Source organism: Delphinus delphis, chromosome 8 (genome assembly GCF_949987515.2).
Source record: "Delphinus delphis chromosome 8, mDelDel1.2, whole genome shotgun sequence".
Lineage (NCBI taxonomy): Eukaryota > Metazoa > Chordata > Mammalia > Artiodactyla > Delphinidae > Delphinus > Delphinus delphis.
Genome location: NC_082690.1, coordinates 54,371,795 through 54,397,659, shown reverse-complemented (window position 1 = coordinate 54,397,659; position 25,865 = coordinate 54,371,795). Strand labels below are relative to the sequence as shown.

General features: G+C 47.1%; 1 protein-coding gene across 1 annotated transcript in view; it reads right to left on the bottom strand.

The window, feature by feature from the left end:
- TENM4 (teneurin transmembrane protein 4) overlaps positions 1-25,865 on the bottom strand; it is a 385,173-nt gene that overhangs the window by 129,523 nt on the left and 229,785 nt on the right. Inside the window, exons 9-11 of the mRNA XM_060017248.1 lie at positions 18,886-18,987; positions 16,739-16,933; positions 10,319-10,519 (exon numbers count right to left, since the gene is read on the bottom strand). Coding sequence (XP_059873231.1) covers positions 10,319-10,519; positions 16,739-16,933; positions 18,886-18,987 — 498 coding nt within the window. The remainder of the gene's footprint in view (positions 1-10,318; positions 10,520-16,738; positions 16,934-18,885; positions 18,988-25,865) is intronic.

Sequence of the window (25,865 nt, the reverse complement as noted above, 5' to 3'; positions counted from 1 at the left end):
TGTTAGTCTACCTGTGTTGCCTCCAGAACCCTGCCATCATCAGATTAGTCTCTGTACTCTGTAGTGAGTCTCACACAGAAAATGTATCTTTGGACTGCATCCGTGTACCGCCAGATTCCAGTGGTCTGAGGCAGGGCACTCCAGTAACTACTCAAGGTACTATGATTTTGCACAGGGCAGAGGCCTGGATTTGGGCAAGCTGGGTATAAAAGCCTTCTTTGCTACTTCCCGGCTCTGGGAAACAAACATTGCACATATCTGAGCCTTATCTTGGTCATTTATAAAACGGCGGTAATGAATCTTAAAATTGATTTAAAAATATATTGAGGACCTACTATATGCCAGATACCCTTAGAAGCTGGGGATTCAGAAATTGTATTAAGTTATTCCCATCCTCAAGGAACTCAAGTCTGCCTAGTTGTATAAATGAGCACAAAGCTGGCCACCATGCCTGGCACACAGTAGGCCAATTACAATTTAACTCTCACTTCCACAGGCCAGATATCCCTGCATTTTGAACAATTTGGCTCGAATATAGCACCCAATCTCTCTCCCTCCCTCTCCCACAAAATTGGGCAGATGGCTTTTTAGTCTCAGTGCAGGTTACAGGAAGAAGTCAGAAGGGAGGAAGGTATAGGAAAGGAGCATCTGACTTCCTTACGGTAATTAATCTTCTTTTGACATTGAAGCCAAACCCAAGTCACTCTCCTGCGCTTCTCAACTTCCATCCCTATCACCTGAGAGTCAGAGCAGCTCCAAGCCGTGCTTCGGTCACCCAGATCTAGATGGCAGAAAGCTAATGAGCCTTGGAAACCACATGGCCTTTCACCTCACTCAAGGAGCTCAGAAAGTGTTCAAACCAAGCAGGAAAATGGACTCTAGTACGTTGGTGCAGAGCAGTCTCCAATCTATTCCCCCAGGACTAGAATTTCAAGCTTTAGGAAGCACCTATCACAGGAAGAAGTAGGTCGCCTCTATTCACCTTAATTGGAGGGTATCTGGCTTCCTGATTAAAGGAGTTCGAAGCTAGCATGGCGGAGGCCTCCAAGTACGCTCTGACTTTGCAGAATGATTACAAGCCGGGGAAGGACTGGTGAGCAGAGAAGCCAAAGAAGGTAACTGGGACGTGTATTTGTGGCCAGGGCTGAACCACTACCCCACTGAAAGGGCCCAACTGGGTATACTGAAGAGATAGCTGATGTTCAGACCTCCAGCCCTGACACCCTTTTGTGAAGGTCCACCTCTCCACCTCCACCATGGACACCTCCTCTTGGAAGTCTCCCAGGCACCTCAAACTGCATGCCAATATTAGAATAAGCTTTCTAAAACCAAACCTGACCACGTCACAGCTCTGCCTGAGACTCTTCAGTGCCTTCCAGTGACAGATAAAACCTAAACTCTTCCAAGGCCATTCATGATCTGATGCCTGCTAACTTCCTTCACCTCTTCTCCCTCTCATTACTGCCACAGATATCCTAAGCTAAGCTACTCCAAACTGTGGTTCTTTCCTAGAAAATGCCAGGATCTGTCTCATCTATGTACTTGTTGCAAATCTTTGACTTCCACAATGGGCTGCTGCAAGGTGCTTGCCTCCTTCTTCCATCTCTGACAATTCAAATCCAACCTCCATCACCCACCTTAAATCCCACTTCCTCCAAGAAGCCACTTTGATCACCCCGGCTGAAAGCAACTGCTCTTCTCCTGAACCCCTGTAGTACTGCCAGGTCCACTGTGGTCATGATCCAATTTACATGGTTCCTGGCAGTGTCACCAAGTGGAGTGGTACCTTGTAAACCTGATACCTGATCCACGGTCAGTATCGGCGTAAACCTTGGTAATAGCCCATGGCAGGATTACGCAGGGGATAAGCATGGGTTCTGAACCCAGAGAAGGCTGGATTTGAATCCTTTCTTTCCCAGAGTGCCTTTGGGAAAGGCACTCAAGTTCCCTGAACCCTGGTTTCCTGAGAATAACACCGTCTGCAATTTCAGAGGCTTATATATTTGTTGTTTGAATAAATCATGAAGCACATACATGGAGGAGTTCTGTAAAATGTAAATAAAATTTCCATTCAAAGGATAGTTATTATTTTAAAATTACAAAGTTACCATACCAGCCGTTTGATTCAGGAAGACAGCCAGAGATTTTGCACAAGATATCAGCTTGGGCATCCAAACAGAAACCTAATTCTGAAGCCCAATTTCAGAAGGGCTTAGATTTGCATACTGAAGAGCTCCAGTTGTGATAGAAAATGTTCCAGGGCTGTCGGCGGGAATTCTACTAAATTACAAAGCTGCCAGCTTCTGGTTTATCAACCTTTGACTCTGGCAGTATTTAGGAGCATGCCTGTTTGGGCCCAATTTCCCAGGCTTTGATTAAATGTTAGGAAGTGACCGTCTCATTGTGTCTGAACCGCCACAGTACTTCCCAGGCAACTGGTGGGCTCTTCTCTGCCTCCTTCTAACACACCCACTTCTTTCTCTGCTTCATTGTCAGTCTCTTGGATATTTATTATTCTGAACTTTGATTTTAGGCTGTCACTGGCTGTTGGGAAAGGGCACAGGAAATGTCAAGTCTCAACGGACACGATTCCTTGGGTGAAATTCTAACCTAGAGTTTCCCCTCCCAGAACATACCTACACAGAAATAGCCCAGTCTGATCGTTTCCTTTTGATGTTTAATTGGATGTCGGTGCTGTGCTTTCTGGGCCGAGAAGCAAATGTTTCTCAGAGAGTGAACAATTCCCGCTACACAAATGAGACTTGTAACAGGGGAGAATGCTCAACGCTGAATCTAATTTTCTCTCCCATCCATGAACAGAAGACAGTTTCTCTGGCATTACAGCATCTCACTCAGTCTTTCTGTCATTAGTAAGAATTAAATTCTGTTCCCTCAAATCTAAACATAATTATATTTTGCCTCGTAAATAAAATTGAATTACCATTTTCAAAATTTAGGGCTAATGCAACTGCTATGTTTAGAGCTTTAATTTTTTTTAATCCTGTTGTTACTTTCAGGTTTTTTTTTTTTTTTTTTTTAAATGGGCTTATTTTGCTATCAATTGTGACTTCATTCGGTAACAGAGCTTTTCTGTTCCATATCTATCTGGTCATTCTTGTTATTAATTATGCTTTGTGATTTGCTTTTCTTTTTGGTAGGGGAGGAGAGTAATAGAGAAGAAACTGGAAGCTCAAAGGATCTGAGTTTGAATTTTAGAAGGTCTCGCTAAGCTGAGGTAGGACCTAAGCCATGATGCACTGAGAGAGTTAAAGAAAGAGCCCTGACGTGGAGTCTGAAAGGGAAATCTTCAATGCGCGTTTTTAAAAGATTTTTTAATTTGAGATTTTCAGCAAGACATTGAGTGGACTCCATGACTGGGACCCTGCCTGCCTCCCTGGCCTCACTTCCTCAGCTCCTACTCTCCAGTCAGACTGAAGGAGGACCGCTCTGTACTTCTGCACATGCTGTTCCCTCTGCTTGGACGGCCCTCCCCTCCTCTGCCCCCAGGAACCCCACCTCAGTCCCCTCTCACAATCTGGCTCACAAGTCTCCATCCCGGGGAAGACCTTCCCAGGTTCTTCTCTGTCCCCCTCCTGGCCGAGGGCATGCTCCTGCCCTTGTGCACCCCAAACCCACCATAAATGCGACGGTCGGAGGCCTTAACACCTCATGACTCCGTGTCACCTCCTGAGAGTGGCCTGAGGCATGCTGATCCCCGGGGCCTAGAAGGGTCCGGCACATGAGAGGTCAGGAAGGGCTGCGAGTGAATGGAGGGGGCGTGTGTGCTTGTCAGCAGTGGGTGCGCATCCGGAGCTCTTCTGGGGTGCTCTCTGCGGAGGCTGTGTTCCCCTCTGGAAAAAGCTCAGGAAGCTCAGTCCCTGAGCAGAGGCCAGTGTTAGCGCCGTAGGGGCCTTGTGCTGGTGTCTGGGGATAAACGTGTCAGCACGTTAGTGACTCTTCACTTAGACTCGACGACCAGAGTCGGGGGCTGGGGGGAAGGGGGGTGGGTAGAGAGTCTCAGTAACCACAAGAAAACCGAGCCTCCGATAGAGAAAGCAAGTTGTTCAGGTCACATAGACTCCAATCCAGTTCTGGCTCCAGACCTTCACCATATAAGCTGCCCTCAAACTTCAATTGCTGAGAGTTGAAGAACTGTTTGGCTAATTTAGACTCAGTCATGCATTCTAAAAAATATACATTAATACTTTATTTATTGAGTGCTTACTGAGTGCCAGCCACCATGCTAGGCATTTTATATATACATATTAAAACTAATGTGAAAAACAGCCCTGCAAGGCAGGTATCATTAGCCATATTCTTTGAATAAGCTCAGTCTTGAAATTCTAGCTTGGTCCCACTCCAAATCCCATGCAATTCTTTCTGACTGCACATGCGACGCCCAAATCCATACCACTGAATCTCTAAAAGATCTCCACCTGTTATTCCATGAAACCCAACTGCAATGAAATGGTAAGAATCATAAACCACCAGCATGAGCATTTTACAATCAAAATCTCTGCCAGGTACTGCGTTTCTGTGAGCCAGCAACCCAAAGGAATAAAATGTATGAGAGGGACCTCTCACATAAAGGTCATTTATGGAAGGCAAGATTGGAGAGAGCTCGTAGAGAAGTGGAAACGAGGAATGAATTGATGAGGCTGAGGACAGAGATGACTGGGCTGGGGTGGAGGGGAAGGAAGACCCGCGTGAGAGCCAGTGAAGGGGCAAATGATGGGTTTAAGGGATCGAATCTGATATGGTATTCTGGAAAATGCCACAGAGCCTGAAATCTTCTTTAGAAGATTTGAGAAGATTTAGAAGTCATTAGGCTCTGAAAGAAAGGTAGGCTTTTCCAATTTTAAGGACCATCTCAAAGAGGTTAAATTCCTCCCCTTTTCTAAGGCAGCTCTGAACCAAGAGGATGAAAAGCCAACTAAAGCACTTGCGGGGGTGGGTGTGGGGAGGCAGCCCTTCTGCTCCGCAGGGCTACTGAGCGTGCCCCCTTTATGCAAAACTGATGAGGCACCCAGCCCAGCAGGACCGCTCCCTGGGGAAGGTGGCTTGAAGGAGGTGAAATGATGCCAGCTCTTATCCAGGAGGGGCTCTGGCTGGCTGGCACTGCCCATGAAATGAACATGGGCTAGGTCTGGAAACTGAAGGACGGGGCCCAGGAACTTGGTTTTAGCTTTGCAGAGTGTTATGGGGGCGTGGGGGGAGCAGATAAGGTTGGGGGTCGGGGGGGGAGGTGGGTGGAATCCTGAGAGAAGGGATTAGACTCTCCAGCGGGTAGTGTGCTTGGATCTTCTTGGGCAGAGCCTTTGGCTGTAACCCCTCATTCTTCTTTGATAATTCCCTGGATAAGTCATTCATTCAATAATCACTAGAACCTAATGGCTGTCAGGCCGTGCACTAGGGAGAATGACAGACACTGACTTTATGGGGTTCACAGTTTGACAAGAGAGAGGCACGTTTATAATACATGGCTCAGTACACCGAAGAGCTTAGGAGAGGCCTTGAAGCCAGACTTGGGTTGCATCCGTGCTGTGCCACTTTCCAATGGGGAGATGCTGGCAAGGAATTTAACTTAGTTCTGACCTTCAGTTTCCTTATGTGGAAAACAGACGTGGTAATACTTCCTTTACAGGGTTCTTATGACCCTTAACTAAGATAATGGTTGAAAGCACTTAGTTCAGCACCTGATACATGGTAAGCATTAAGAAATGGACAACTCTCTAATTAATGCTCCATCCTGTGACTTATCAGGAAAAAAGACAAGATTAATGGCAAAGAAACCTCTCTGGATGGAAAGAAGACTTGAGGTAAGAGCTGAGGACTTGGAAACAGAGGGCCTAGATTTAATTCAAATTCTGCCACTGATTAGTTACTGCGGGCAAGTCGTTTCCTCTCTCTAACGCCTTCCCATCTGTAAAACAACTGCAGTAGCAATCACCACCACCATCATCACCACCCCCATCACCACCCCCATCACTACCATCATCATCATCACTACCATCATCATCACCATCACCACCATCACCACCCCCACCACTACCACCATCATCATCATCGCCACTATCATCACCGTCACCACCATCACCATCACCACCATCACCACCACCATCATCGTCATCACCACCATCACTACCATCATCATCATCACCACCATCATCACCATCACCACCATCATCACCACGCCTACCACTACTACCATCATCATCATCGCCACTATCATCACCGTCACCACCACCATCACCATCACCACCATCACCACCACCATCATCATCACCACCACTATCACCACCATCACAACCACCATCACCACCAGCGTCCCCAAAGACTGACGCAGTGAGGTTCCACTGGGCCCAGAGCTGAGGACAGAGGTGTACTCGGGGTGGCAGTGGGACATATAACCTGTGCTCTTCCAGGCCACAGGAATCTACTTAAACGGTTATCTTATATGGTTCGTCATTGACCACATCAATGAGGCAGGATTTAAGGAGGAATTTCTGAGACGAGACAGCAAGCCAAGCTGCTGAGAACCCAGGGGCCTGAGTAAACACTTGGGTAAAGTCTGACTTCACTGTTTCCACAAACCTAACCAAAGTGCTGGGAAACTCGTCAGCTCACATTTCATTACAGGCTGGCTGTTGAGTGCAGGGCATGTTGATTTAAGCTGCTTTCATTAAATCCTGCTCTCCATGCCAAACAGCACGACATTCATCTCAGGCAAGAGATGGTCCTGCTTCCTAGGAGGGCCAGACGGCAGGGGCCCATTTCTGCCAAGCCCACCACCTAGAGTCAGTCCTACAGGATGTGTCTTCCCGCCTGCAGCTCCTGGTGAGAAGGCTCTGGGCAGTGCCTGTGCCAGCCCTGCCGTGCCAGGAGCAAATAACGTAAAAGGCGTGACCCGAGCTACCCTTGCTGGGTGTCTGACTTGTGCCAGCCGCCATGCTAACCACTTTCTCCATATATTCTCACTAAATCCTTACAACAATCCCACAGGTAATTTACCTAAAAGGAAAGGAGGGGAAGCAACGTGCTGAAGCCATTCAACTAGTGAGAAGTTCAGTGCCTGTTCACCACCCCGTAGCCGCAGCCCTGAGTACAAAGACAGCTCCCTGGCTAGAGTGGCATCTGCTCAATGAGGCATCTCCCGCTTAGCTTTAGGGCCCCAACTCCATAGTTTTCAAACAGCTTCCACTCAGTGAAAGTTCCCTCAGAAGGGAGGGAGGGGGAAGACGGGGAGTGCTCCCCGCTACAGGCCCTGTTCTCGGGCACACGTGCACTATACAACTTAATCACCACATGACCCTCTGAGGTGGGCACTGTTATTATTTCCATTTTTCAGACAAAGAAACCACAGTCAAGAAAAGTCAAGTCCCTTGCTAAGGTCACACAGTTAGCACGTGCGGAGCCAGGATGGAGCCTAGGCAGGTACAGCCAGGACAGCAGGGAGGGAGAACCACCGTCAACGCGCTTTCACGAGCCTTCAAACTGGCTTCCGGCGGGAAGTGAGAGCCAGGGAGAAGCTATGGCCGTGGGGAGGCAGCGCGGGGTGCTGGGCAGCGGGGTGGCCCCAGGCTGGGCTCGGACTCCCAGCTGCGGCAGGCTCCGGGTGCCTCAGGTAGGTCACCGAGTCTCAGGGTGAGGGTGGGGAGGTACCATACCTGTCACCCTGCCGCCTGGTGTGTGCATGTGTGTGCGTGTGTGAAAAGGAGAAAGAGAGAGATCTTTGTATGCTTTGAAGCACTCAACAAACACAAATTGTTATCACTATTGCAAGGGGAGACAGGAATTTTGAAGTCATCTATTAAATTCCTGGCCTTGTGGCAATCATGACACTGATTTAGTCAGTTATAGGTTAGAGATTTAAAAACTATAATCCTCGTTTCTGAAAGGGCACCTTTCATCTTGCCTCTCTCAAATGCCTCCAGTACTATCAAGGGCTCTCACCAGTGCGTGCTGTAATCACGCTCATAACATAGCTAACATTAACGGAGCCCCTATCACGTGCTGGGTAGCATGCTATGTGCTTTTTTTACTTTATCTTAAATAATCCTCCAAATAATCATTTTCCAAATACTAATCCCAGGAGGTAGGTACGCTTGTTATCTCCGTCTTACAAGTTACAGAAGTGAAGCAACTTGCCCAAAGTTATAACTAGTAAGCAGCAGGGCCAGCATTTGCACCGAAGACTGTCAGACTCAGAGACTCTCCTTATCACACGGAGCTCTCTGCATTAGCTTGTGAGGCCCTCTGTTTGACAGCAGCTCTGGGAAGCGAGAGGCACAGAGTTGAGGAAAATGGGCACTCGCAATTCTATTTAAGGCCCTTGCAATGGGCCTGCTGTCTCCTCTTACAGGGCCAACTCAAGAATGCCTAGCGACCGCACTCAAAGTTACACCTGCCTCCGTCAGAGGCTGTGGAGTCTCATCAGGGATTAACAATGCACGGACAGTTATAGTTCTATCAGAAACTAGCTTTGTGGCCACATAATGAACAATACAACCCAGTGTAGCTTTCGGAGGAGCATTCCTTATATTGCTATAAACAGAGCTGTATAAAAAGACTTATTCCTAAAGATGCAGACGTAGAGAATGGACTTGAGGACACGGGGAGGGGGAAGGGTAAGCTGGGACGAAGCGAGAGAGTGGCATGGACATATATACACTACCAAATGTAAAACAGATAGCTAGTGGGAAGCAGCTGCATAGCACAGGGAGATCAGCTGGGTGCTTTGTAACCACCTAGAGGGGTGGGATAGGGAGGGTGGGAGGGAGATGTAAGAGGGAGGAGATAAGGGGTTATATGTATATGTATAGCTGATTCACTTTGTGATACAGCAGAAACTAACACACCACTGTAAAGCAATTATACGCCAATACAGATGTTAAAAAAAAAAGGAATTATTCCTAAGACATCTGTGTTCGTGATCATGTCTTTACACGAGCTTTGCAAACAAGGATAAAGTCCAATTTAGGCTGCGTATTGAACATCAATTCTCCATTCAATTGGTAAAGGTAATTCAAAGTATTCTAAAGGCACAAATGCTGCACTGGATCTCATTTTTACCAAAGGTCTCAGCCCTCTTTCCTGATCACTACCAGAACTGTTAATACACAAGATGATGAGCTGACTTGAGCTTCACTTTGTTTCAGCAACGTGGTGTGGTGGGGAAAGTGACTCAGAGCGAAAAAAAATGTTGACGGAGATGCTACCACTTCTTAGCCATGTGTCCCTGGGCAGGATTACTCAGAAATTTTCTGGGCCTAAGCGTCTTTATTAGTTGATTTCTCTTCATGCGTTTGGTTGCTCTGTCTCCTGCCCCCCTCTCCAGAACGCAAGCTTGCCAGGGTACAGACTTCCTACCTCTTTATCACCTCTGCCTTGTTCAGTAAGTATTCACTGAGTAAAATACTATATAAATTGGCAAAATGGGGATGATGATGCCTTTCTCACAGGGTTTTTGTGTGGATTTAAACAGTGGATACTGTCCAGATGAGATACTAGAAGCAACCACGCTTACTACCTACCAGTACTGTGCTGGGTGATTCACCTGTTCCCATCTAATCCTCACCACGAGAGGGTCTCTAAACCATAAAGCGCCTATAAACAGAGGGTGCCCATGTAATCATTCTGTGGACTTTACACATGTAAATTCTGTGGTGAACCAAATACCAAAATTAAGAACACATTCAATCATGTGTTTGTCATTCATTCATTCATTCATTCATTCGTCAAAGTTTATCCGGCAGCTGCTGTGGGCAGGCCTATGCTGAGTCCTGGGAATGTGGAATAAAACAGGTTTGCTACCCTCATGGAACTTACCATCTCGTAGAGGATCTGGCCAGAAAGGTGGGTGAGGGCCACATTACAAAGCACCCTAAGTACCATACTGAGTTTGGACTTCATTCTGGGGAATGGGTGAAACCAAAGGCCCATCCCTGTAGAGCTCAAGGAGGCACAATGTCCCCCATGGCCTCGCCTCTAGGATGGCCATTGTAATGTGAGAGACGAGAATTCAATGAGTCACATCTATCATCATTAATATGGTTAAGGGGCGATGTTTTGACTCTCAAGGCCACCACTATGAAAGAAACTGTGAATATAGGATTTGTGAATCCTCTGCCCCTCTAAGAGTAGAGGTGTTGAAGGCTGGAGTTCAGGGGAAGAAGAAAAGCATTCAGAGACATGGGTAACCCACTGCTACATGACCAAGGTCAGGGTCAGGGCCCTGAACAGGAATGAACGGTGTACACATCACAGTGGAAACCTCCTCCCTCCATCTAAGCTGTGCCCTTATTCTCCCCACATTTACCGACAGAACAGTCGTGTCCAGTCCAGTTTGGGTCACAGCTGCAAAGCCCGGTGTCTGGGAGGAAGGTTCCGTGGCCCGAACACTGGTCCAAGCACGTGGCCCTGGGCGTCTCACAGTTGGTGCCTCCCCAGCCCACAGAGCAGTGGCACTCGCCTCTCACGCAGACCCCCCGGCCCGAACACGTGGGGTCCATGCAGTCCACTGCAACACAGAGGAGAGATAACAGAGGTAAGTATCGGACTAGCAAAGGTGAGGCTTCTTTAAGCAAACTGCTATACTTTGTAGTGGAGGAGCTTCACGTGCTCAGGGAGAAGGACCCAGATTTCCGTGGAGAGGTCACTTGGTAAGGTGAAGAGAATAACTCTAGCAACGGTAGACCTGGTTTCCCGCCCCTACCTGGTGGTTGACTGTTTAACCTCTGAAGTCTCGGCTCCCTCACCTGTAAAACGTGCATACATATTTGTACCTCTTGACTTGAGGTATCCCGTACCTGCTCTGAGCTTCCATCTATAAAGCAGGTCTGGTCAAATTACCTACCTCTCAGGTGGCTATGAGGACCAAATGACACGGATGATTTGAAAGGACAGCAGAGGCTGTAAATTGTTGCAAAGAAGTTACCTGTCCATTTTATCAGGACATTCAGTAGCGTGACTTGGGCAGACTGTGGTCAGAGCTCATTTATAATTCAGACGGGACTTTACTTTATTTATCAATTAAATTTTATAGCCCAGTATATTTGACTTTTGCACAAAAGAGTGGGAAACTCGGCCTGGGTATATGAGAATCACACACAAACGGGCAGAGACTTTACAAAGAGCATCATTCTGGGAACAGGCTGTTCATTCTGAGGATCACCTCATGAAGAAAGCCCTTTCACTATTTGGGTTTTTAAAGGAGTTCAACGTAATTACTTCAATGATAAATAGGAAGACCAAAGGTCAGGAGCAACCATTTGATAAAAACATAATAACAAAAACAACAGTAACCATGATATTAGTGTTCATTTAGTTCCTCTTCTATGCCATATCTTGCTATTAAACCTTCTGTATGTATTATCTCATTTAACCCTAACAACGACCCCTTGAGGTAGATACCATTACTATCCCCATTTTACAGATGAGGAAACTGAAACACAGAGGTTAAATAACTTGCCCAAGATCACACGGTGGTAAGTGGAGGACTTTAAATTTGAAGCACTCTTCTCTGGTATAGATCTCTTGCTATCTCTTCTACAACCTTACTGGTTCCAAAATACATGCGCACATGTATACAGACATCGTACATAGAACGGTTAAAAACAGAAATCAAAAGAAAACAGCACAGCGAAAGAAACAGGGCAAAGTGGAAAATTAAGAAAGCCAAATGAAGGCAAAGAATCTCTTTTCTTGCAGTCTCTGGACACCACTTAATAATAATGGTTTAAACATGACCTGTTGGAGTTCCTGGTAATTAAACATGATAAAAATAATAATAGTGACAAATTTTCATGACCTGCCTCAGACCTCAGAACCTCAGAAGGATTATTCTGGCCCATTAGCCTACTATGATAATTCCCTAGATCCAGAGAGTTTTCCAATTTGACAGGAAACGACTCAGCAGTTCCTATCCCGTGGCCTATAAAGGTATTTTCCGTTCAGTGAGTGCCTGGACCCCAGCTTGGGGTTGAAGCTATCTCTCAGCCGCCCTCGAGGTTGAATCTATAAATCTCTACTGTGGGGCTTCCCTGGTGGCGCAGTGGTTGAGAGTCTGCCTGCCGATGCAGGGGACACGGGTTCGTGCCCCGGTCTGGGAAGATCCCACATGCCGCGGAGCGACTGGGCCCATGAGCCATGGCCGCTGAGCCTGTGCGTCCAGAGCCTGTGCTCCGCAACGGGAGAGGCCACAACAGTGGGAGGCCCGCGTACCACAAAAAAACAAAAAAAAAAACAAAAAAAAACCGGCACTGTTAGCGGAGCAAGCTGGAGGGTGGCAAGTTTAGCAAGAGGCCCTCGGCATCACAGTACTTGTTCCTCAGACACAGTAAGTCTGATAGGGACCCAGGAACGAGCAAAGTGAATTTGATGCTCTCAGAAGCTGGTCCAGGCAGGGAAGAAAGAGCAGAAAGAACTGATGAGAGGCTACCTCCAGGCAATTCATCATCAATTAACCATCACTTCGGAAGGTCAACTGGACAAAGCAAGAGTGGGGTGCAAAGGGAGTTTTAAAGGCGACTGCACCTTGGGGCGGTCTAGCAAACCTTGACTGAACTGGCTGAGATTCCTGCCAGAATGCTGTCCCTGCTGTTCCCAAACCTAGGGCCATTACCTATGCCACAGTGACCCTCTGCCCAAGAGGTCCCACACAGACTGTGCATCTGCCTTCCCCTTCTGGGGCCTCTGGGGAGACTGGAACCCTAGGGTGCGATTAAAATGGTCTCTTTCCCTCACACTGGGTTAGTTTCCCTAACGATATTTGTTTTGCAGGGAGCTGTGTATAACGTGGGAAGATCAGCGGGCCGGGGGTCGGGGAGCTGAAGGAATACAGGGGAAGCTGGCAGGGAGGTGGGCTCAACTTTGGGTAGAAGACTGTCTAACTTAGTTTCTTCTCAGAAGAGGTGCCAAGCAGTTACATTTTTTTTTTTTTTTCCTGTGCAGACCCTGCCATTCAAGCCAAAATTTCTGGCAGACGCTTGGCCCATTAATGAAATGATGGGGCCTGCGTGGCCAGGCTGCAAACACATCTCTTTTCCCCAAATGTTCCACGCTTCAGTGACCACACAAGCTATCGGACTCGCTTCAGGAACCACAACACAGCGGCTCCCTTTTCACTGCAAAAGGCTTAGGTGGGCCCCTCTGCCCCTCCCCCAGCTCCCTCTAAGCGTCCTGCCGGAGGCGTGCCTCAGGCTTTAAAAAACAGGGGGCAGTTTTGATTTGCATTTCTCTAATGATTAGTGATGTTGAGCATTCTTTCATGTGTTTGTTGGCAGTCTGTATATCTTCTTTGGAGAAGTGTCTATGTAGGTCTTCTGCCCATTTTTGGATTGGGTTGTTTGTTTTTTTGTTATTAAGCTGCAATGAGCTGCTTATAAATTTTGGAGATTAATCCTTTGTCAGTTGCTTCATTTGCAAATATTTTCTCCCATTCTGAGGGTTGTCTTTTGGTCTTGTTTATGGTTTCCTTTGCTGTGCAAAAGCTTTTAAGTTTCATTAGGTCCCATTTGTTTATTTTTGTTTTTATTTCCATTTCTCTAGGAGGTGGGTCAAAAAGGATCTTGCTGTGATTTATGTCATAGAGTGTTCTGCCTATGTTTTCCTCTAAGAGTTTGACAGTGTCTGGCCTTACATTTAGGTCTTTAATCCATTTTGAGTTTATTTTTGTGTATGGTGTTAGGGAGTGTTCTAATTTCATACTTTTACATGTAGCTGTCCAGTTTTCCCAGCACCACTTACTGAAGAGGTTGTCTTTTCTCCACTGTATATTCTTGCCTCCTTTATCAAAGATGAGATATCACCTCACACCGGTCAGAATGGCCATCATCAAAAAATCTAGAAACAATAAATGCTGGGGAGGGTGTGGAGAAAAGGGAACTCTCTTGCACTGTTGGTGGGAATGTGAATTGATACAGCCACTATGGAGAACAGTATGGAGGTTCCTTAAAAAACTACAAATAGGACTACCATACAACCCAGCAATCCCACTACTGGGCATATACCATGAGAAAACCATAATTCAAAAAGAGTCATGTACCAAAATGTTCATTGCAGCTCTATTTACAACAGCCAGAACATGGAAGCAACCTAAGTGTCCATCATCAGATGAATGGATCAAGAAGATGTGGCACATATATACAATGGAATATTACTCAGCCATAAAAAGAAACGAAATTGAGTTATTTGTAGTGAGGTGGATAGACCTAGAGTCTGTCATACAGAGTGAAGTCACAGAGAAAAACAAATACCGTATGCTAACACATATATATGGAATCTAAGAAAAAAAAAAGGTCATGAAAAACCTAGCGGTAAGACGGGAATAAAGACACAGACCGACTAAAGAATGGACTTGAGGATATGGGGAGGGGGAAGGGTAAGTTATGACAAAGTGAGAGAGTGACATGGACATATATACACTACCAAAGGTAAAGAAGATAGCTAGTGGGAAGCAGCCACATAGCACAGGGAGATCAGCTCGGTGCTTTGTGACCACCTGGAGGGGTGGGATAGGGAGGGTGGGAGGGAGGGAGACGCAAGAAGGAAGAGATATGGGAACATATGTATATGTATAACTGATGCACTTTGTTATAAAGCAGAAACTAACACACTATTGCAAAGCAATTATACTCCAATAAAGATGTTAAAAAAAAAAACGGGGCAATAAACTTCAGAAGAAGGAAGAGGGAGAGAGAGAAAAACATAAGCTTGTTAGCTGGTGTTTTATAAACACAGTGAAACCTGTTAGAACAGAACTGAGAGGGAATGGAAGGGAGGAGAGGGGACAGGATGAAGGCCCAAGAAACCCCCACTATAAACGCAAGGACTGTGCAAGGATGCTTCACCAGAGAAACAGAAATAATAAGAGGAATCATTACCAGATGGCCCTTCTCGGGAAAGAAAGCAGGAGTGAAAACATTTCTTTTCAAATAATAATGTAAATCAAATTGCTAAACAGGTTCTCTCTTTCTCTCTGTAAATGACCTTGCACTCTGGGGCACCGGCTGATCAGGAGGACAGACAGCGTCCCCTCCTTGGCCCACATGGCATGGTGGGGCTGGGGAGTGGGACAGCCCCGCTGCTTCAGGAGGAATCTCCTCTTTGTTTTTCTTTCCTTCAGAGAGTCTTCACCTCAAGTGACTAAATGAAAAGGGAAAGCAGAGGAAGGTCACCATTGTCAGGATGAGAAAGCCAAGTTCCTTTGTTCAGGGGCCGGGCTCCTTGCTGAGCTCAGACAGCCCAAAGTAATCCGCATCAAAGCTAATAGGTCTGAATCAGGACCTCCAGCCACACTCGGGGTTTAGAGACGCCCTTTCTCTGAGAGGTGATGGATGCTTTCCAGACACTAATCCCTTCCCACTCCCCACTCTTAAAATGGGCCTATTATATTCTCTCATTTTTTAGGGGAAATGATGCCTTGAGGAGGGGATACTCATTAAAGCCCCAGTGGGTTAGAAGACTAGCTCTCCTTCGAGCCTCTTCCACCCGCTGGAGAAGGTGCCAGGGCCCTAGACGGTGGACAGTGGGAGGTAATGACTACTAACATCGTCCATCAGTTTCAAAGTCCATCCATTTCAAAAGACCCTGGATACAGTGAGTGGGGTGAAACAAGAAATGTGCTTCAATAGTCCCCAGAATGATGCTAATGATGTAAGAGCTAACATTTTGGGAGCATTTCCTCTGTGGCAGACACTGAGCTACGTGCTTCACGTGGGTCATTTAATCTAGTCCTCACAACGACCCTCTGAGGAAGGAACTCCCATTTGACGCATGAGGGAACTGAGGCCAGTAAGTGGCAGAACGAGGACTCAAACCTACATCTAATTCCAGAGTGTGCACTCCCGATGGCTACTCTCTATTGCTTGTGAGAAGACCCCTCCTTTCATCGGGAAATCCCATGTGGGCAGGAGGAAAGAGTACCATGTCTGAGGTGAGAAGACCTGGACTGAATTCCAGCCCTGCCATCAGTTAGTGCTATGACTATGGGCGTGTCGCTGCCCTTCCCTGGGCCTCAGGTTCTTTGAGAGATACAAGTATTTACTTATCTCACCTGGTTAGGTTTTCTCGGGAAGAACTGATGTCACCCTTAAGTCAGCAGTTCACTTCCTAGCCTCGATCTGCACAGGCATGTGTTTACTTTATGAAGGAGGGAGACACATTTATGAGCAACTAAGAGCCACAAACATGAACACACACACACACACACACACACACACACACACAGGAGTGAGACTGTGGAAGGCAGTGTATGGAGGTCTACAACAGACTCACACTTCAGAAATGGAGAGCAGAGGAACTTAAAGGGGAGGAGAGCGAGCTCAGGCTACGGAGCCCAGAAAGCCTGGGCTCCAACCTGGCTCTGCCGTCTACCAGCCATGGGACCTTGGGCAAGTCATTTGACTGCCTGAGTCTCAGTTTCCTCAACTATAAAAGGGAGATGATTCCCCTTCCCTGCTGGGGTTTGAAGCTAAATGACACCAGGCTTTTCGCACAGAGGCTTGCATGCAGGAAGTGCTCAATACACACGCTTCTCTTCCCCTCGCTGAGCAGGACCCTCGTTCGTCTGTCTTCTCCCTTTAGGTTAGTGACTGCTGCCGAAGGCGTCCTGGCTTGGGGGTGGGGGGGTCACAGGGCCGCTCAGGAGGCTCCCTCTGCTCCCTGGGTGCCCTCGTGGCCCTGCCTGCTGGCCTCTGTCTCACAGCGAGGTGCCGAGCTGCTTGCCCGCAGGTCTTACCTTCCTCGCAGTTCTCGCCCTTGTAGCCGGGGTTGCAGATGCAGGTGCCCATGATGCAGGTGCCGTGGTTACTGCAGGCCACGTCGATGCACTGGTTGGTGGGCACGTCGCACTCGGCGCCCTTCCAGCCGCTGTGGCACAGGCACCTGCCCTTCATGTACTGGCCGTTCCCACTGCAGAGCACGGGGCAGGAGGCTGCAGAGACAGCGCGGGAGGCCTGGCATGAGTCCACGCCCCACGCACCCCACCTGGCCTCTGTCCCCTTCTCTCCTGGGCTACAGCTGCTTTGCCACAATTCCCACGTGTGTCCATCTGTTTGCTTCTCTTGCTTTATTTCACTCCAGTTAAAACACATCAGGAATCGTAGGTGAAGGTGTACAGTGCAGGGCCTGGCACAGTTGGTGCCCACTGAACGCTGCTTTCCCCCCGTCCCCCTCACGTTACTGGTGCTGCACGGTGGTCACCAGCATCCTTAGATAGGAGGCTTCAGTCTGGTCCTTGGGCTCACTGGAAAAGACAGCTGGGACTCCTGCCCTCCCCGCATTCCTCCTCCAGCACCCCCCTCCTAGTAGCACTGCATTTCGCTTCCCCATTCCTCACGTGCAGGGCCAATTACTATCATCTTTAACCCAGCCAATCTCAGCTTTCCTTGCCTTTCAGGTCTCCACTCGAGTCCCACACACCGCTGCCCCCATAAGAGAATAGCTGAGCCCAACCTGGCTCTTTAAAGTATTATCTTTCCATTTTGCCACTTAGCGTAAAGGGTTTTGAGATGGTCTGTACGAAGGACACTATATAAAAATAAATTACATTGCACTGTGCTGTAAGTACCTACCAGCCTTACTGAGACACACTAAGGCTGCTTTATACATGACTCTTAACTTTAAGTGCATATGGGATGAGACACTAATTCTTGTTAGAAGGTATGACTCTTCTCTCTGCACCACCTTCCCCCTGCTCCCACCTGGCTTTTTTCCTTTTTAAAACACTCAGCAGGTAATTGCTGTGCTTCCTCAAGGCCGCTGGCTCTGCTGTCTCACACTGGGTCTATTTCACGTCAGGAAGAACAAGCAGAATCCCCATGGCAGCACCACGGCGTGGCATTTGGAGGGCGCCGTTTCCTCGGCCTGGAAAACCATCTCTGCCTTCCACCAATGAACATCTCGTCTTAGTTCCAGTGTCACCCCATCTGGGGAGCCTTTACTGGTCCTCATTCCATCCAAGCAAAGACCCTTTCATGCTGACAGATGTTCCCCGCATCTAACCTCGCTCTAGGTGTACTTCACTTATCACTGCTTTGTCATCGTCTATTTCCCTGTCTGTCTCCCAGACTGAGAGGTCCTGGGCTTGGGTCTTGCTCCGTGTTGTAACCTCAGTGTCCAGCACAGGACCAAGCCCTGAAGGGCACTAAGCGAATGCCTGTTGAATGAGGGAAGAGGTAGAGAAACCAGAGGAAAGGGCCATTTTAGTTTCCCCAAGAGGAGTGCCCAATTCTCGGGAGTACAGATCTGCCCTGGCATTTTCCTCGTTAATTCTTCCAGGACAGAAATGAAGGCCAAAGGCACAGGCAGATCACGGGCAGCCTTTAAACTCTCCCTGTAGTGGTGACCATTAGCATCGTACGTGCCCGAACAGGAGGCCACATTAGTGTCCTGTGTGGAGAAGGGCAGCCTCACCTCCCAGTCCCTCCCCTTGGTGGCCCCAGCCAAGACTCTGCCTGCACTGTTAGATGGTAGGAACTGGAGCAGCAGCTCAGGCCCTTCCACGAGGTCAGAGACAAACCAACTCGCTAAAGACAAACGTCCAAGATGCTTGGCAAAAGGCCGATCGGTCCCCCAAGGGGAAATCTACTTTTTAAAAGAACCCCCATGGCCGCTCTTCCTGTTCTCACAATGGACATGGGGTTCCCTGTGGCTGCCCTTCCTTCCTGACCTCCCCAGTCATGCACCCATGGAAAACACGGCTGGGTCAGCCAGGGCTCTGCCTGCGGACCTCCCTCTCAGGGCTTCAGAGGACTGGCTCTTGGGAGCCCTTCTCACAGGAGGCAGGAGCTGGCCTGGATTTCTGCGCTTGCTCGGAGAAGTGGGACCTGAACTGCCCACGGGGTCGCAGGGTGGACCTTGTAAGCCCACAAGCGGGGTTCTCACCTCGACCGCAGTCAGGGCCCAGGAAGCCCAGGAAGCAATGGCAGGTCCCAGAGATGCAGTCGCCATTGCCGTAGCAGTTGCTGGGGCAGTTATCCACGGATTCTGTGGGAGAAAAGAGAAACAGAGTTGCAAACGGAAGCTTCTTTACCCAAACAGAGGGCCTGGGAATCCAGCCTCAGGTTAACTAGGACCCCACACATTTGAGCGCTTCTGGCCCAGTCAGTGAAAGGAATCAATAAAGTTAAAAATGATATACTTACTCTTACTGAGGTACATCTCAACCGACGTTAAGAGACGTGTTTGGGAAAATGTGTGCCTCAACCAATGTTTTATAAATCAACTTTGTATCTTCAAATGCAGTAGAGATTTCAGCTACAAACATTGGGAGAAAACAGTTTAACCCATTTGTGGTTATCTTTGGAGGCTGGGTTATGGGGGAGATTCTTGGGGTCTTCTTGACACTCTTCTATGTTTCACATTTTTCTCATAATGGGCTGAGGCTCCATGAATTTGTTTTTTCATAAAGCTACTGGGGATTTGCAAATCTGTCTCTTCCCACTTCTGATTCTCCATCTATCAGCCCAGGCCCCAGCATCTCTCACCGGGGCTCACACAACGGCCTCATGGCTGGCCTCTCAGAGTCCTCTCCCCCTCTCCCCCTGATTCATTCACCACCCAGCAGCCTGAGCCATCTCTCTGAAACAATCTGATCCTGTCATTCTCTGACTTAAAACCCTTCAATGGCCCCCCATCTGCCAAAATGAAACAATCCAAGCTCTTTCCAAATGCGTCAGAGTTTTCCTTCACATTCCCTTTGCCGTACGTGCATCCCCAGTTCGCCAATCAGTGCCCACCTTCTGCAGCGATGCTACTTTCTCTAATTCTTCCTAACATTGTACATTCGGTATCGTCTATGTGACATGCCAAGGAAATATAGGATTCATTTCAGAAAGACTTTAGTAAAAAATTAATCAATGTTTTGTAGCTCCAGTTAGTAAACCTGTTATCTAGGAAGTCTTTATTTGGAACGGCTCGTTTCTCAATAATGCTGGACATGGAATAAAGGAAGAAGCCACTACATCCCGAATGCCTTCTTTGTGCCACGTATTTCCACAAAGGTTATTTCAGTTCACTGTCACGAAATCTTCAAGCATGTTTCAATATTCCTATTTTACAAACAACAAAGAAATGACAAGATGAGGAGGCTGATAGAGAGATGAAGGGACTTGCTGAAGGCCCTGGAGATACTAAGTCATGGACGCCACATCTGAACCCAGGCCTCTGGACTCCAACCCCTGGTCTTCTTCAATGATGCTATGCTATCTGGGCCTTAAAGGAACTAACTCTTCAGCAGACGCCAGGGATGAACAAGGCAGATGTGTGGGCCAGTGAGGCCAGTCCTGAAGACAGCAAAGGACCAGTTGGAAGGTAGCGAATTCTAGGACTTTCAGAGCTTGAAGGGATTGAAGAGACCACCTAGTCTAATAGTCTCATTTAATAGAGAAGGAAACTGAGACCCATAGGGAGGGCAGTGACTCACCCAAGGTCTCCGAGAGAGTCAGCAGAGTCAAGTTAAAGCAGAGAAAAGGTTAGTGCGGTGGGGCAGAGCTAAAGATTCAACCTGTTGTCTTAGCTCCCAAGTGTAAGTCATGAAGCCAAGACTAAGACCTCTGTTAAATGAGATGTCACCATATGAGACATGAGTCTTACCTACAGGAAAGTTGTGGCTTAACTGGGAGACTGGGATAACAGCTGTCACCCAGGCAGCAGCACGGGGCGTGGAAGCTCTGCCTAGAGGTAAGGAGACCTGGTTCTGGGGCCCATCCTTCTAGAATCATGCTGGGTGACCTAAAGTAACTTCCTTCCCCTCTCTGGGTCTCACCTTCCTCATATGTGAAATGAAGGTGATAGCAGAGATGATTCCCAGGACTGCTTCCTGTTCTAAAATTCTATAAGCATCTTGCAGAAAAGGTGTCCAGACAGGGCATCAAGCCTTAAATCCAGGAAATCACTTAGGGCAATGCAATGGCAGCTGATATGGGGTAAAACTAGCAGAGGGAAGGCTTCTTGGAGGAGGTGAGCTTGAAAAATGGCTTGAGTGTGGATAGGTGGGGGAGAGGTGGGGGGATTTTGAGGTGCTCACAGCATGGTGCATTTCCCAAAAAGGTCTTTTCCCAGTTGTCTGCCGTTATCAACTTGGAAAAGACTGAAAACATTTGGGAGAAGGGTTCAGATGTATGCTTCTTTTTGTGAGCGGGTGGAAAATTCCCCTCGCGCGCTGTCCCTCTGCTATCCTGAGCAGCATACGACACTAACACAGAGTTAAGAACGAGAGGGCCTAGTCTAGCCTGTGTTCTCATTTCAGGGAGTCTGAAGCTGCCTGGGACCTGGCAGAATGAGGCTCACGAGCCAGGGCCCTGAGCATCTCTGCTCTCCGTTGGCTTTGCCTGGGAGAATCCATATGCCTTTAAGTCCCTAAAGCCTCTATGTTAGGAGTGGCTTCCGAAACACTGTTCTTACAGAGAATGACTTCGGACATTTCCTTCTGAACATTCTTTTAACAATAAGAATTTTGAGTAAAGTTTAAGGCAAGATTATTTTCTCTTTAGGCTACTGGCTAATGGCACAAATGGAGGGTGGGTTCTACCTGCAGTCTTGCAGAAGGAGTACAGGACAGAGAGGCAGAAGGCCTGCTTCTAGCTCTTGTTCTGCTACTGAAGGGCTCTGGGACCTTGGCCACAGCACTCGATCTTCCTGTACCTGTTTCCTCAAATGTCACCTCCTCTGACAAGACTTCCTCATTTCTTAAACAGGCTAAGATACTCCTGGGATTTTTCCATCACCCCTGTTAAAGCACCAGATAGGCAACACTGTTGACTGTGAGGACAGGACATCCTTGAGGACAGAAACCGAGTATATTCACTTACACATTTGCCCTGGTGTCCAAAGAAGGGTCTCAGTAAATGTTTGATGCCGTCCCTGAAAGAATTTGGCTAGATGTTCTCAGAGATCCCTCCCAGATCTAAAATTCTATGGTCTAGGCCTTCTCAAACCCAGTGGTATAAAATATGTCTCCTCATACAAGTACCATAATTTCCAGCTGTGTTTTTTTTCTTTTTCTTTTTCCTTTCTCTCTCTTTTTTTCTAATCTTTCTTTCTTTTTCTTTTCCAGCTGTGTTTTTAATAGGATCAGTTGCAGGTAAGTGTCACACACTTTCTAGATTTTGATTTATGAAGTCTGTAAGACACAAACCTGTTAATTCAAAAAGTCTTCCTAGTGAAAAAGTAAGGCACATATATTTTCTGTGACTGAGTATCATGTTGGTTGCTGTATCTGACAGAATAGAAGCCTGTTTGCTACAAAACTTGCCCCAGGCTGCTGGTGTCAGAAGGCAGAAGTTTTAGGAGATGTGGAACAATTTTACGACAGCAACATGGAAGTAGAGACATTTGGAGAATATTTCTTTTTGATGAAATGTTTTTGTATATAGTTTTTCTTCCACTTGGAAGGATTTCAACTACTTGGGGTCCACTTGGAATCCTACAAATAATGAGTCTCCAGTGACCAGATATCTCTATGCTAAATGCTAGTACAGAAGTGACACTCACTAGCTTGGGAGAAGTGTGAACTTTATTGCATAAACATGTTATGTTTTCAATTAGTGTCTGGTGAGTTTCTTCCCCCTATAGTTCCTTCCTGCTTTGCTCATGTTCACACTGCAGCTGCCTTCATGTAGTACAAGGTGTACCTTAGATCTGCTCAGATCTGAATGAAAAATTCAGCTGCCTGTAAATAACTGGTTTTCATAATTGGGTGTATGGTATGGTAGAAAACAGGGGCCTTTCCCCCAGCTTTTGCTTTCCTATCACAACAGTGTGTTCTGCTAGGAAATTTGATTTTCAGGAACTTGTTTTTCCTTCCATCAATATTGGAATGCAGAATTTAAATGTTTCCTGAGCTCATTCTCTGGACATGTGTTCTGAGTGGGCGTGTTCTCTGGATGTTGACCAAAATATTGCTCGAAATACAAAGGGGCATCTGCAGAAGGAAGAAAAGACAACAACGGTCCTTCCTGGAGAAAACACGGGAGACGGGAAACTATAGAGGCCTTTGGTGAAGCCACAGCAGTGCCTCATTTTGTCTGCTCACCACGCTTTTCCAGAGACAGATCATTAGCATCGCCATGTCAAGGTGAACGATGATCACAGTTGGTAAGTATGTCCTCCTGAGTCTAGGGTTGACGTCTGGGAAAGCCTGCCTTCATTTGCCACCTTCTGCTTTTCTTATTTGAAATCCCAGAGCCTCGCTTTTGCAGGAAACAAGGAGAGACCACAGAGGGAAATCCTGCCTGAAGGAGGACTACTGGGCAGTGTAATTGCCTACTGGACTCCAGTTTCACAGGGGCAGTTATACGAGAAGGGGAGAGGAGGCTTTTCTCCTTTATTAGCTCACTGTGGTGTGGGCACACCTGCTTCGTGCCCTGCTCTGAGCAGGCAAACCTTTGCAGTGATGGAGCCTGAGGTTGAATTCCAGCACCAAAGACAGAAGGAACCAGTTGTGAGTGAGGTCAGAGCCCACTAGCCATCCTTGTCTCTCTTTTCTGCTCACCCAGCACTTATCCCCCGCCTCCCCCAGCGCCTCCTCCATGTACTGCTCGCCTGTGATGTGTCCCAGCTAATAAAAGCCCGCGCTAGCTACCTACAGCTCCTCCCTCTGCTTATCTTGTCTCTCCTTAAGCTGTAACAGTGGATGTTGGCAACTTTTTGGAAGCACTTGTTTATAGAGCCAAGGTCTACCTATTGCCAAGAGAGATGTACTCTTTGAGGCCTCCTTTTGGCTTCTCTGTAGGAGGATGGATGCTAATGCTTCAGGCAAGAAGGAAGGAACATGGACTCCAGAGCAGCCCATTGGATGATTGGATACATTGTCTTGTCTACAGCTGGTGAAATTTATACTCTAGGTTACATCTATTACATCCCCTTTGATCCTGAAGCCGGGGCTGGGTTTGTTGTCCACAACCAAAAGAAGAGAGGGAAACAAACTAGACAGCAAAGCTGGGTGTTAATTCTACAGTTACTCTGACAGAGACCGTTTCATTCCCTCAAATGGAACTGTGAAAGGTCTATCATATATTCTAATGTATTCCTTGTAATTACGAGAATTAGGTACTTTTGCCACCATTTCACAGTCTCACATGGAGACTGAGAGCTGAAGTCACCTTCTCAAGGTCACACAGCTGTAAGGGTGAATCTGGTAGGTGAACCAAGTTCTATCTGAAGCCAAAGTTTGTGGTATATGGCCTGGACCAAAATATGGGATCCAGTCCCATACTAGCTATGAGCCCTATGGACAAGGCATCTCTAAACATCAGTTTCTTCATCTGTGAAATGGGGTTAATAATAGCACCCACCTCAGAGGGTTACTTTGAAGGCAAATAGTGCTACGCTGTGCATGTAAAGAGGTTTGCCCAGGACCTGGCAGAGTTGGTATTTTGGTTTTAAGGAAGGTCACACATGCTTTCCGTTTGTGAACCACAACAGCACACGAACTTGGTCTAATGAATGCAAACAAGGCAATATGGGTTCCTGGGGGGTAAACACACATACACACACGAAACACACAGAAACTCTCCACAGTAAAAACAGGAACGCAAACGAGCAACGTGCTGAATGTGATGACGGCAGGATATTTGGGTAAATTTCCTCCTGGGGAAAAAGCACTGTAAAAGCAAATTAAACCTGTTGTCTCCCAGAAGCCCAAACACAGGCCAGCTCAGGACAACACCTGAACGAACTTTTCCCCCCGTGCACTCCAGTTTGGCACTGGGCGGGTGCAGGTGCTGGAAAGCTGTTCTGCGGCCTGTGAGGCGTCAGTCTGCAGGTGCCCCAGCTTTCTTTGCAGATGATGGGATTCAAAGGCCTTCAGTCTGCAACAGTCTAGGTCAATGCAATGACAAAAATCGGACAAAGCCTCTGACAGCCTGGGCTTGAAGCCAGTTCTGCACTGGCATTTGAACTGGGAGATCTCTTTTCAGTCCTATCCCAGAAGTCTACCAACCACCATTAAGAGCAGCTCCAAGGAGGGATCTAAGAAAAAGACTGTTCCCTTGATTATATTCAGTCTTGGTTCTTTGTCAATTATTTCTTTGGGGGCAAACCAAATTTCACCAATGAGACTGTGAGCTCCTTGAAGACATGCATTATGTCTGGTTCTCCAAAGAGGCAAGTCCTCAGTAATGTTTGTTGTATTGAGAAGCTAAGCCGGAGTGCAATGGAGGAAAGGGGTCAGGGTCATGGACACGGCACAACAGTCAGACTCAAGAGAACAGCTGGTGGCCAGCAAAGCTGCTGTTTCCTTGTCCTATGTTTTTAGATGAGCAATGTCTAGAAGAATGCAGGGAGTGATAGGAAGTTCAACTTTGCATTGCACTCTCAGACCGTATTTGGAGCTCAGCTGTTCACATCTGGGAGGCACATTTAAGAGCCCAATAAGGTAAACTGGAGCATGTTCATTGAAGAGCAACCGGATGGTTGAGAGAACTTGAAATCACATTGCAAATACAGAATTCTTGAGAGAGTTGGGACTTTAGCTTACTAAGGGAGAATGAACCCTGCTTAAAAATAACTAAAGGGCTATTATGGGAAATAAGGATTAGACTTTTGTTTTGGTCCTAATAACTGGACTTAGGTCCAATAAGTAAGGACTATAGTCCTTGGGCAATGGAGTTGGTTTGAAAGAAGAAAGAATTTTGTAAGAGAATACCACTTACTATGTTGGGTTATCTTCTGTTGATGTATATGTGTCTACCTAAATATTGTAAACTTCATGAGGGCAGGAAATGTGTTATTCATCTCTGAATCTCTAGTAAATAGTCATCCTTGACTCAAAGCAGGTCTTAAATGAATCTTTGTTAGTTAAATGGCCAAATGAACAGGCTATGTGAGCTATAAGGTCATATATTTTCAGTCACTGATGTACT